Source organism: Cryptomeria japonica, chromosome 2 (assembly GCF_030272615.1).
Source record: "Cryptomeria japonica chromosome 2, Sugi_1.0, whole genome shotgun sequence".
NCBI classification, from domain to species: domain Eukaryota; kingdom Viridiplantae; phylum Streptophyta; class Pinopsida; order Cupressales; family Cupressaceae; genus Cryptomeria; species Cryptomeria japonica.
Window position 1 is genome coordinate 370,472,262 of NC_081406.1, and position 13,651 is coordinate 370,485,912.

The following is a 13,651-nucleotide window of genomic DNA, read 5'->3' on the forward strand; positions in this document are numbered from 1 at the left end:
CCAAGAAGCACAAACAAGTAGTGAGGTGAAAAGAAAATCATCTTTGAATTTGTGGATCCCAATCTCCCTAAATTGTTTTTATAAAACTTCTTTTGGTCTATCGTAGCACTTTGATTTATTTTTTCCATTAATTCAGTCCACCTTTTAAACTTTGGAGAACACATTTGTGGTAATAGAGAAAAATCATGCATTAGTTCTATCAAATTTTCACTCGATAAAAGCTTTTTCTGGTAGTAGAATCGATGAAAGCTTTTTTCTGGTAGTAGAATTTTGGGGCATTTTTTCATAGCATCAAAATGAACAAAAAGTGAATATATAAGAAACCAAAATTAGTGTAAAAATTTATCTTTCTTACACTTTGTGCAAAAGAAAACCATTATAAAAATTCCTATTATCTTCAAAGATTTTATTCTTTTTGCATCTCCAACTTCAAGTGCAATGTAAAAAGAGGGAATGACTCCAAAATCTTGCCTTGTGGGAAAGAACTTAGAAAGATGTAGAATGCCTACACAATTTATGGAGAATAGTTTGCTTGTTTTATTCCTTTCTTGTACATCTCGCTATTTACAAAATGAGTGTTCATATATTTTTCCCATCAGATTAAGTTACTTGCAATGCAAATTTTGGGGCTTATTTTGGAGTTCAACCAAATATAATAAGCTTTGTGTTGATGGACAAAAGTCATCGGAGCATCCACTATTTTCTTCAAGAGCAACCAAAGTGCACCAAAATGTTTCAAGTGAGGTTAAAATAATTCCGTGCGTGGCCTCTACTAGTAATTTAAAGTCTCAGTGGAGAGGGTTTTTTTGGGGAAATGTTGACATGTTACAAGTTTTAGTAGAAGATTGCATAAACTTTATGTGATTACAACATATGATATACATTTGTGTAAGAGCAATTATTTTTTTCACAAATGGATGTGGATCTTTTGAAATTTTGTAGATCATGCAATGACATTATTGTGAAAAAATCAATGCTCTATCAAATAATATTTCTGAAATATTCTATTGATGTTAGATCAATAGAAAAACGCACGCAAGTCACAACTAAAATGGTTCTGAATCTTTTAAAATTTTACGTATTGCGCAACAACATGGCCACAAAGGATAAACATGTTTAAAAAATGAACAAAATAGTAAAATGTATAGAGACACTTGAGAAATAAAATGCTCATGCAAAAAATTATAGTTCAGGTGATTAAGAATAAATTATCTTCCAAAACCATGTAGATCAATCAACGCACTCTAACAATGAAACTTGAGATTGAGCCTATAATTTTGTATTGATGATAGTGGTGACTAGACCTACAAAGCTACCAAGTATGAATGAATGTGTTCTTTTATGATTGAGACATAGATAGTAGAATAATATATCCTTCAAGGACTCCCATCTATGAAATTATGTGTCTCTACCATTTCCTAGATGGAGATTTGGAAGTATTGGTAAGGGTTTGGAGAATTCATGTAACACTACAATGCTTTCACTCTTAAATATGTTGTAGTTGTCCACAACTCTCGTGAAGTTATGGTGTCCAAATCCTACCAAAGTAGAAAAGTCACCACCAAAAATCGACACGAGACATGGTGTTTCTGCTGGGCTTTCCCAACATATATATTCTATTGACTAATTATATATGTATTTCTTTTTCTATGCATTATTGCATTGTTTGATCAAATACTACACATTATTAGGTTCCTTAATTAAATATTGTGTTGATACTTCACATTCTCTATTTTAATGAACTGCTTAAATCTAACATCGTAGGGTCATCTTTTTATAAAAAAAGTATTGATTTCTTACCCAATATAGTATTAGCACTTCAAATCTATGGGAGTGCAAGGGATATAATAAATTTAGAGAATATTTTTACTGATAAAAAATTAAAATAATAAGAGGTGTAATAGGTGTTTGAAAATTCATATTTATTCTAAATTTATAAATAATAATATTTTAAAGATTTTTTTATGTTTTTGATAATAAAAGCAGCCAAAAACGAGGGGGCTAACCCATGGGTACAATTAAGAGAACAATGGAAGGACCATTGTCCGCAAACAATCAGCACAGAAGCAGCCTTTTACCTCTATCAAAAACAAAAACCATCTTACGAGAGTTTATCAGCAATAAAATACTACCAGTCAGAGTATATTTCTGGTGCCACGCAGGGCTATAAGCATTAAAATATAAACATAAGCCGAAACTAGACCTATCTAGCCTACTACACCGCATAGACAAAAAACTTCTCCACATGCAGAAAATTAATTCTTTTTCCCTCGGCTCTTCTTAGGGAGCAGCTTCTTAGCCCATTCCTTAGTGAGGAACTTGAACATGCCTTTAAAGTCCTCATCTTCCTTGCCTTTACCTTTGTCCGCGCTATCCTGCAAAAGGCACAGAGTAGTAGCCGAGAATCTCATGACATTCAGAGCGAATTTAGACACATCATACATCTTGGACTCCGTCGCCTCCAATCTGCTGGTAATCACCTGCAGTTTGTCAGAGAGGGGTTCTATCTTTTTCTCGAGCTCTGCCAGGTTGGGATCTTCTTCCTTCACACTACTGGCCTCTTCAACAACCAACATTTTCTCAATCCTGAAGGTCGGGGAAGGGAAATTGCCTGGCTCCGGACTCATAGAGGCAGTCGGGCTTTCAGAAACATGGGTTGAGCTCACAGAAAGGGGGGAATGTTTGTGCTGGGCCTGGGGGATTTTATCAGTTGGAATGGAGTTGCCCGTGTTGTACGAGGAGGAGGGGTCTCTTAGGGATTTATTGGAGGGTTTAGAGGCCAATCTACTAGAGCGACGGGGCGTGTTGGCATCTTCGGTAATGTCCAGGTCTGAATCAATTTCTTGGATTTTAATTTTTTTAGGGGTTCTGACCTCCTCTGGGGAGTGATTCTTGGTTTTCTTACTGGAGGATCCAAGTTCCGTGCAACGGGGCCTTGAATCATTAATGGCTAGAGGTTGGGTCGAGGGGCCAACATTCTGCACAAAAATGGAACGGGGTGGGCAAAGGGTGAGGTGGAAGTTGAAAAGGTAGAGCATAAGGCCCTAGTGCAGGATAGGAAAGTCTTTTCCTTTCTTTTTAGCTTTAGCTATATCTTTAATGTTAGCATCCATCGAGTGCAATAAAAAGAACGAAATGGAAATGAGGTCTTTGTTCCTAAAATGGTTCAGGAAGGGGAGGTGTTAGTAGTAGAAAATCCCATACCTGTCTTCAAGCGTAAAATACTTCATCACTATGTAGCAGACTTCATCCCAAGGGTGCGGGAGTTCCTCTCTGTTAAAGCCTCCGACCCTCTTGACAGGGTTCTCGCCATGGCGGAAAAACTGGTTAAGGCTAGTAGAGTCCACAATGCGGCTGTTTTTTCCATTTTCTGCCCTCCATTGAGAGGCCCGTAGCTTGGGCAATGACCTCTTCATTTATTTCGAAGGAGATTCCCCCCATAGTCACACTTTTGTCCTCCCAAGAGGACACGAATTGTTTAGAGAGTCTCTCGTCGTTGCCCTTCATGTTCTCCATGAATTTGTCAATGCCTCCTTCGGTGCACACAAACCAGGCTGCGGGTTTGTCTTTGAACTCCTCAACTTTGTTGGGTTCCAGTCTGAGCCTGTCCCCCCCCATTTTAGAATCCTCCAGCTTCACTGTTTGAAAATGACAGAAAGCCAAAATGCAGAGCTGAAGCAAGCTCAAGACGGAATAGTTAGGGAAAACGTGCCAGACTTGGGTTAAACGGTCGTAATAATCATAATGATTATTATCCCTTAAAGTCTCGTAGATATCGCTGGCTGGAGATCTACTCAGAGCGTGTGAGCCTTTACTCGGGCCAATGTGAGTTGACAACTCTTTACTCGGGCCAATGTGAGTTGATAGCTCCCCAACGCCGCCTTTACTATCGCCAGTTGGCACCGTCCGAGTCATAATTGAATGGTAATCATTCCCGATGTCAGTCCTTTCTTTATAAATTCGTCCTCTGTGGTAGTGATGACTCCGCATACCTCTGCTACGTGTCCGTCTGTGGTAGAAATTGGCGGGATCTCCGCACCAATTTGAAAAAATTAACACATTTTCCTTCATCATTGGGCGGAAGGGTTAGTCCTTTCCTGGCACAAGGCTTTTTCCTTATCCAGGATTTCCTTAACAGTGATTGGCAGCAGATTGGGGTCCCTCCAACATCGTAAGCCCATCTGCAGCCGCCATGGAATCCGCTGCTCTATTTCCTTCTCTGAAGATGTGGTCTATGGTGAAGTCCTCCATTTTGACCAGCAAGCACCTGATATCCCTCAGAATGGGTTCCACTCTCCATCCTGTTGAAGCATTCCCTTTGATAGAGTCGATAATAACTTGAGAGTCACCTTCGATTTCCAGATGCTTTATTCCTATGTCGTTAGCCATTTTAAGCCCCCAGAGGAGGGCCATTCCCTCAGCTTGAGAGACCGAACTTTCACTGAGGTTGCCAGCATAGGCTGCAACCATGTTCCCTAGATGATCCCTGATGACACCACCACCAGCCTGACTGTTGCATTGAGCAGAGCCATCAAAATTCAATTTAAACCAGTGAATTTTGGGGGAAGACCACCTAGTCATCTGTCTCTTTTTCTTGGTGTTGTTGTTGAAGCGATCGAAGCCAGGGGGGAGCTTCTATGTTGTGAATGTAGATAATTTTATATTTAAAAGGTGTTCAAATGAGTATACTTTAAAGTATTTTTCATAATTCTTACGACTAATTTGCTTGTATTAATTATCCCTTGTTTTGATATATCTTTTTGATAGGAGATAGATTAGGTGGCAATCTCTATTGAGGTAGAACAATGTCTAAATGAAAATCATAAACTAAACAATATAAATAAGACATGAATAAGGTACCTTAGCCTTTTATTTTTATAGGAGGGAAACATTCACATAAGTTTAATAAAAATAAATGCAATCAATGTAAAGATTACAAGATAAAGTCAATTGAATAAACTTGCATTTTAGGATTAAAAAAATAATGCAAATATGATTACAATAAGTGTATTTATAATTTCAACAAATAAGTAAATATACTTAAATTAATATCATTTCTGAAAAAAGAGGGGAAGCACAAAGAGAAATAGTCAACAATTTCTTGTTTTGTCAAAAGCAATAAAATATAAAAGACCTACAAAATGACTAACTATACTCAACAATATGGAAATCATACCCAGGTAGAATACAAGTTAGGTACCAATTGAGCTACAAAATGACAAAGAAACTAAATAAAAATAGAAAAGATACTATGCTATTTAGACACATCTAAACATATTTGAAATGCATACACTAGTTGTCTCTTGGAGTGTAATCTTCTTCCACTTGTATCTTTGTTGTATGTGTCATGCATTCTAGATTAGTAAATGCATAGATTTATAAATGGATTGAATGTTGTAAAAGAATGACATAGATGGTGGATGTGTAAAGAAACATCTCTAGGATTTGGCCGTCAAATTCAAATAATTAAAAAATAAAATGTATGAGAGAATGAAATGTGGATTGGAATTAAAATATGCACAAGACAAATGAGGAAGACGAATTTGAAGAAAGAAAATTGGTACAATATAAGAACTATAAAAATTAACCCTCCTTCATTTTAGGGTCAGGATTAACACCATTTGAAACATTAGAGAACCAAATAGGAAAATTAACAAATTTCTGCATACTATTTGCCAATTATTAAATGAATGTGAAAATTTAAATCTCTCACATCTACCATGAAGGGAACACATTTTAATATGTAAGATCTTTTAATTTTTCAAAAAAAGTTCCCCCAAACTGACCACTTCTTCTGTTTCCTTGACTTGTGATTTTACATTCTCTTCTCTGCTTGGGAAAGGAAATCATTAATACCACCAGCCCATGTCTGAGTTGTTGTTGTGATGTTTTGACTGCGGAAACTTCACCATTGCTAGTGTTTTAATTGCTTCAGAATTCAGAATTTCAATATTGCACTGCTTCGATACAGATCCTCCTGTTTAAAAAAAAAAATATTGTTGTAAAAAAATAAAAAATAAATATTGTGCAAAGTATGTAGAACGTCCTAATAGGGGAAAGGACCCAGTAGTCGTGCACCCTAACTTCACGCTTCTCAAAATCCTACTTGGAAATTTCGAATCACTCCGATTTTTTTACAGCAGCTTACTTGGCAAGTCCCCTGCTTATAACTAAGGTTTCAGGGCCACATCATCAAATATGATGCCACATCATCATGCTTTTTGCCAAGGTGTCCAAAACAGCCCCAAAAAAAAGTGAGACCAATAGGCGTGCAAAAGAGACCCCAATAGTTGTGCAGCCGATGTGGCATCACCTGATTGGTTACTTTTTACAATATTAGTACATTTCTTAACAACTATTGGTACATTTCCTAACAACTGTTGGTACATTTCCTAACAAAAATTGATATTTTTTGTTTCAAACAATAGGTTTTATTTGTTCAATTTTTGGAACAAAAGGTATCAACAACCCTCACAACAATTGGAACATGCTCAACTAATGGGTCCTTTCCCCTAATTTTGTTTAGAAATAATTTAAAATATCAAATTCATTTCTTTAATACACATGATGAATCATTTGCTAACCATTTTCTCTTTCTTTCTACATCTAGGTATTTTTAAGATAGAAAGCTAATTTCCGGTTGTTTAAAGTTGAATGCCGTTGTGAGATAGGTGATTTTTAATTGAAAGTTAAAATTTACACCTCATTACTGTCACATTTCCATTGAAAAGAGCATCGTACAGTCGTACTTAACAAAGGAGAGTATGTAACACAATACCCGATATAAATCCCTGACAAAATCAAAACAAAAGCTCCGTTGTCATGCATCGCCCAACTTCAGCATTAAATTCGTAATCAAATCTCAGCGGCACGTTCTTGTTTGTTTTTGCCGCTGCTTTTTCCAGCGTCCAACTTAAAAAGCCTTTCGTGTTTGTGTTACTAAGAAAAGCCTGTGTCTGTGTTCATTCTTTTTACAGCATGGCGGCTTCTTCAGAGAAAGCAAAAGCTGGGCCATCAAATAATACCCAAAATCCTCACAGCAATGAAATTGCATCAAAACCCATTTCAATGAAGAAGCGCAAGAGAGGAGAGGAATCGACCAAGAAAAATGAGCGTGGCAACGAAAAGAAAGGCAAGGAGAAACTACAAAAAGTGAAGGGCAGTTTTGAAGACATGAAAAAATCTGCTTCCTCAAACATGGAGAAATCTGTCCCTGCAAACCTGGAGAAGAGTAAAGACAAGGGTAGGAATGAGAAGAGCAAGGAGAAACTACAAAAAGTGAAGGGCAGTTTTGAAGACATGAAAAAATCTGCTTCCCCAAACATGGAGAAATCTGTCCCTGCAAACCTTGAGAAGAGTAAAGACAAGGGTAGGAATGAGAAGAGCAAGGAGAAACTACAAAAAGTGAAGGGCAGTTTTGAAGACATGAAAAAATCTGATTCCCCAGACATGGAAAAATCTGTCCCTGCAAACCTGGAGAAGAGCAAAGACAAGGGTAGGAGTGAGAAGAGCAAGGAGAAACTACAAAAAGTGAAGGGCAGTTTTGAAGACATGAACAAATCTGCTTCCCCAAACATGGAGAAACCTGTCCCTGCAAACCTGGAGAAGAGTAAAGACAAGGGTAGGAATGAGAAGAGCAAGGAGAAACTACAAAAAGTGAAGGGCAGTTTTGAAGACATGAAAAAATCTGCTTCCCCAAACATGAAAAAATCTGTCCCTGCAAACCTGGAGAAGAGTAAAGACAAGGGTAGGAGTGAGAAGAGCAAGGAGAAACTACAAAAAGTGAAGGGCAGTTTTGAAGACATGAACAAATCTGCTTCCCCAAACATGGAGAAACCTGTCCCTGCAAACCTGGAGAAGAGTAAAGACAAGGGTAGGAATGAGAAAAGCAAGGAGAAACTACAAAAAGTGAAGGGCAGTTTTGAAGACATGAAAAAATCTGCTTCCCCAAACATGGAGAAATCCGTCCCTCCAAACCTGGAGAAGAGTAAAGACAAGGGTAGGAATGAGAAGAGCAAGGATGAAGGGAGTAAGAAACAGTCAAGTGTTGTAGGAGAGGTAACGGCTTCTCAAAAACTCTCTTGTTTATAATTGTTTATACTCTTGTTAAAATTTAATATTTGTGGGGCATGTTCCAGATGAATGGGTTTAAAAATGAGTTGACACAAGAAAATCAGAAACAGCAGATGGCGAGCCACAAAGCTTGTTCTTCCAACAACACGACCGTGTTGGAACAGCCATTGAGCGGTTTGCAAACAGAAGAATTAAAACAAAAGTGGCTGGGGCAGATAGAATTTGAATTGAATGCTGCAATTGGGCGACTTGCACTGATGCAAGAAGAATTGCAAATGAAGATGACGCGAATTCGTATGGATTTAAAAGATAAAAGTTTTTAGGGTTTGCATCATATTGCAAAAGACTGATAACTTAGTGAACATTAGGTGTTTCTAAATTTAAAAGATGATATTGCCTTAATGCTATTGATAACTCTTATATTTTGGTCTCTACTATATGTTGTTGAAATTATAGCTGTCAGGCGTTTTTTATGTTTTCAGTTAGGATTTGATTGTGTTTGTGCTGTTTTTGTTCTTAGACTAGGCCCTTTGCTTATGAAGATTTTATTTTAGCAGTCAGTTAACTGCTGTTCCAACTCTAGACTTTGTTTTATTGGATTTGTCATTTTAAATTTAGCTAGGTTCCATCTTTAGCCGCAATTCTAATTTCAGCTAAATTCTATAGGATAGGAAATTCCAGTTTTTAGGCAGTTTGATTGATATAAAGAAAATGCATGTGTTTAAGGCTCAAGTAATATCTCATTTCAATTTTAAGCTAGTGCAATATATTTCTATTCAAGTTTTATGACAAACGGTTGTAATCAGTTCAAGGAAAAGAAACATTTATAGGTTTGAGAATTGAATACTGAGAGAATTTTCAGCAGTATGTGTTCGTAGATTAGCGTAGTCAGACATTATTATTTTGACTCAGGTGATTGTGTTTTAAGCTGTCAAATTTTAGAGTTAAACAGTATGCATTTGTAGATTAACATAGTCATAGACTATTGTTTTGACTTTTCCGTTTTAAGCTGCTAATTTTTAGTGTTAAAACTTTTTGGGTGCAAAATCTTCTCAGGGGAAGATTTTTATTATTCTTGGGTAATTCACTTCTTTTAATAATGCAACATTAGTAAACAGCAAAGCTAGTTCAGAAGAAAGACAAAGCAAGTCTCAAGTAACATACAACATGACTAGAAATGGGTAGAACGTTACTATTCAGATTTTCACACATCTAGAATGAGAGTTAAATGTGCGAATGCCATCAATGCATCTGTACTGTGAATGCGACTTTTTTAATTTCCCCAATGACTTGTGGTGCATTTACCTTTAAAATTAGATCTCGTGGTCTGTCAGGGGAAATTGCATGGTTGTGTTTGTGCTATATATGCATGAGGTGTTTCCTGTTACAGGCTTCTATTTGTAGTTTTCAGATTCTGTGCAATGGAATTCAGTCAGCTCTTTCACTTAGTAAGATAACCAGATTAGGTGTAGTACCTTTTTTTTGTTTTAGTTTTTATCAAAGGCTTAGTTCTACCCAGAGATTCTTCTGCTTAATTAAATTTAGCTTACAGCTTGAGAGAGAACTCTTTTTAAATTTTGGTATTATTCCCAGACTCTTCTAGAGCAGATTTCTTGATATCTAGACTAGAAAAATTAGTCATCCCATGAACTTTGTATTTAGGAAAATCTGAGTATATGAATTAGTGGTAGGTGCCAGGACTACTTATTTGTCATGACCAGTGGGAGCTAGAAAAAATTAGTCATCCCATGAACTTGTATTTAGAAAAATCTGTTAAATTTTGGTCCGTAAAAGTATGAAAATTTGTAAGTTATGAATTAGTGGTAGTGCCAGGACTACTTATTTGTAAATTTTTTGATGGCAAGATGAACAATTGGCTCAACAACTTAAATATCAGTCTGATTTTCTTATATATTTAATTGTGTGATTTTCTGCATGAGCTGGTGAAAATAAAAGTATATGTATTAGTTGTAGTGCCAGGACTACTTAGTCGTTAACAAGATGAACAATCTGCTCAACAACTTGAACATGATCATGGTTTTCTTATGTATTGATTGGGTGATTTTGTCTGAGCTGGAGTTTTCACCACTTGAGATGGCTCTATCAAAACGCATTGGGAGGGGCTCGAAAATCTAAAACTCGTTCGATGAATCACGATCCACTTCCATTTTGTTGAGCTGCAAGCATTATAAAAAATGCCCACGAAAAGTTACAGATCATTCCATGAATCACGATCCACTTCAATTTTGTTGAGCTGCATGCATTATAGAAAATGCTTAACTAGGGTATTTTTCAGTATACTTTTTTAAGGATGCGTTATAGAAAATGCCTAACTAGGGTATTTTTCAGTATACTATTTTAATACATATAATGCAGGTTCATCTTTATATGATAATTGAGTTTGACATTAATGATTTACTTTATATCCCACTTCCACCCCGCTTGAGTCAGGATTAATGAAATCACAGATTACATTATAGGTAAAATCCCGAGCATTCATAATGAACCATTTATGCCACTTCAACAAGTATGTAAACTATTCTAGATGTTATTAGGTCAATCGGTGTGAACCTAGATAGCTACTACTTATGGAGATAGGATTGGAGCCTGTTATTTTGATGCTCTCTCGTACAAGGACATCATTGACTTCAAAATCACCAAAAGCCAATTTAGTCCTATTCTTGTATGACCTTATTAGGGTCAACCAATTACCCAAACAAAAAACAAAATCTACGAAGTGGTGTATAGGCATGTTGGGACATGTCCAATAATTTTTGGGAGCAATTGTGGATGGCATTTGATCATTCACCACATGTCAATTGTGAGGTCCCTCTTTATTGTTTGAGGAGATTAAAGATAGAGTTTGTGTTAGGTGTAAAACTCAATTATTTTGACTTTATTTCATATTCCAAGGTGTTGGTAGTGGCATGCCCCAATAGAGGTTAGGGGCATGGGTTGAGCCCAATCAATTCGTGCTTGCTCAAATGCACCACATGTCAATTGTGAGGTTTCTTTTATTGTTTGAGGAGGTTATATACAAAGTGTGTTGGGTTTAAAATTCAATTATTTTGACTTTAGATCATACCAAGGTGTTGGCAGTGGCATTGCCCCAATAGAGGTTAGGGGCATGGGTTGACCCCAGTCGATGGGTGCCTACCCAACCTCTTGTGGATCCTCCTTTTGCTACTATACTTGCAGCCATTCAACAATGTGTAGTGATATCGTCATTAGAGGTGTTGAGTGAGCTCTTTGCCAATCTCAATGATTAGACTAATTAGATGCCAACTGATGTTGGTGGTCATGACAATGGAGGAGCATCAAGTTCAAAGTTGCTCTTAGTGTCACTCCCATATGTCGACAGCTTGTTTTTGTACGAGTTTTCATAGATTAGGTTATGGCCCTTCTGATGGTGCATTCACTTTAGGTGCACGTGGAGCATTAGATGATATTGCTGCGTGTATATTCTTCACTATCCATCACATAGCTATGAACAATTTCTAATGCTTTTAAATTGATCATTCCTATGGTATTTTATAGACATAGGAATTTAGGAAATAGTTACAAATAAATAACTTAAAATTAATTTTTAAAATTGCATCATATTCTCTTTTTTAACAATATATTTTCTCATAATCAGATCGTTAAGGAGGATGAGAGGAAGTTTGAGGGCGGTCAGACTATTGTTGAAGGTGGAGAGGAGGAGGTGGTGCATTGTGTGGGGTGTAAAGCTATCTATGAGGACCTGAACGATGTGAAGAAGAAGTTGGACTATCTGGATTCCCATGTTAGCAAAATTGCGAAATTTGCCATTAAAGTCATGCACTCCTCGACCACTACAATGTGCTTGTTGCACCAGGAAAAAGTGAACCAGAGTGGGTTAGAAGGTGACACCAAGGAGTTGTTTGAGTTCCCTGTTGAAGATTGGACCAGGTTGTTGCTCTCCCAACACATGGGAGTTGGAAAAAATGATTAATGGGTGTTGCTTTCCTTTTTTGTTCTAGTTTTCGTTTTAGGATCGGTTGGATCTTTGTTATGTTTAATTTATTTATCAACCCTATGAGGCTTGTTAAGACTCTCTTTACTTTCCTTAGTTATTATAGTCTGAACAATATGTTTACCTCCAAGGATAGATGGTTTAAGGTTAGTTTCTTTTTGGTTATCTTCTGTTTAAATTTCTATATGGATGGGATTGTTATCAATCTTGAGTTATTCTATAGTTGTAGGTGCTTTATTATCAAAAACAATATATTTCAACTTTTGATTATTTTTTTGTACTATCTTAACATATATTCCTTTATTTAATATGATTTCCAAAATTTCCATTAGAATAATCCAACAAATGAGAGTTTCAACTAACTACAATTTGAAATTAACTACAAAAAGTAATTAAATTCTTCAAATATCATTAATTTCGTAAAATAAATCTCACAAATAAAATTATAATTTATTGGTGCAAATTTACATTTTACTTTAAATTTTTTGAAAAAATCAATCCTTTTAAAGATTTTTTATTTTTCATTAAAAAAAATTACAATGATTGTCCATAACACTTTAAAGGGTATCCATAAAAAATGGTTAATTTGTACATTCTCTTTAATTACCCATTTACATGTATTAATACCACTTATTATTAATCATTCCTCTTTTTAAAAAAAATCATTTTTAAGCATTACCATTTAGACCCACATGGTATGTAAAATGCTTTGTAATATATGTCCTTCATAAATCGATTTCAAAGTTATAAAATTTTAGCCCCTTTGGTAAGGATTATACCTATTAAAGACTTACTCTTTCCATTCTAAGTATGAGATTCGAATGTCACAGATTATATGCATTTCTAATTATATTTTTGCATTATCATATTTGATTAGATTATTATGAGATTCATGTAGTTAAATAATGTTTCTGCATATTTAATTTTGTTCTTATATAAAGATTGTAATTGTTATTTCAATTGACTTGTGGCCAATTTAATCATGTCACCTAGTTAAGAGAAACCCATCGCTCTAGAAAATTGTAGAAAATGATGTGATGTACTTGTTGTTTTAATGCCATTGATATTTTATTTAATAAATTGAATGAAAAAAATGTGTGGAAATTGATAGAGATCAAGATCGTTTAATTGCAGCTGCAAATCAACTTGCATGGACCGATTGACAACTCAACTTTGGATGGATAATTGATTAGAGCTCACAATATTCCAACAACAGTTTTCTAACATCAACCCCTACTAGGGGAGAGGGACCAGTAGTTGTACGAGGTCCAATAGTCGTTATAGCAATTGTGCATATAATATCCAGTCTTGCCACATATTTATACTATATAATGTAAATAAATAATCCACATGTAAATAAAAAATTTGCCAAATGTTGATCAAAATGGACCAATACTTGAACATAAGAGAACCTATAAATGTTATATAAAAAAGGCATAAATACACTAATTAACAAGTGAAATAGATATTTTTTGTTTCAAATAAAATATCATAGTTATCCACTATAAGTGTGTCATTTATAAAATAAGATACTCACTTAAACAAGTACTGCTATCATAGTGTAAAAATATTATTCTTATGTGT

General features: G+C 35.6%; 1 protein-coding gene across 1 annotated transcript; it reads left to right on the forward strand.

Moving 5' to 3' along the window:
- The first annotated feature begins 6,966 nt into the window (after nt 1-6,966).
- Nucleotides 6,967-8,396, forward strand: LOC131060457 (uncharacterized). The gene is made up of 2 exons (XM_057993691.1): nt 6,967-8,058; nt 8,139-8,396. Exons 1-2 carry the CDS (start codon nt 6,979-6,981, stop codon nt 8,394-8,396), a joined length of 1,338 nt encoding a protein of 445 aa, XP_057849674.1. The 5' UTR covers nt 6,967-6,978.
- Nucleotides 8,397-13,651: the final 5,255 nt, after the last annotated feature.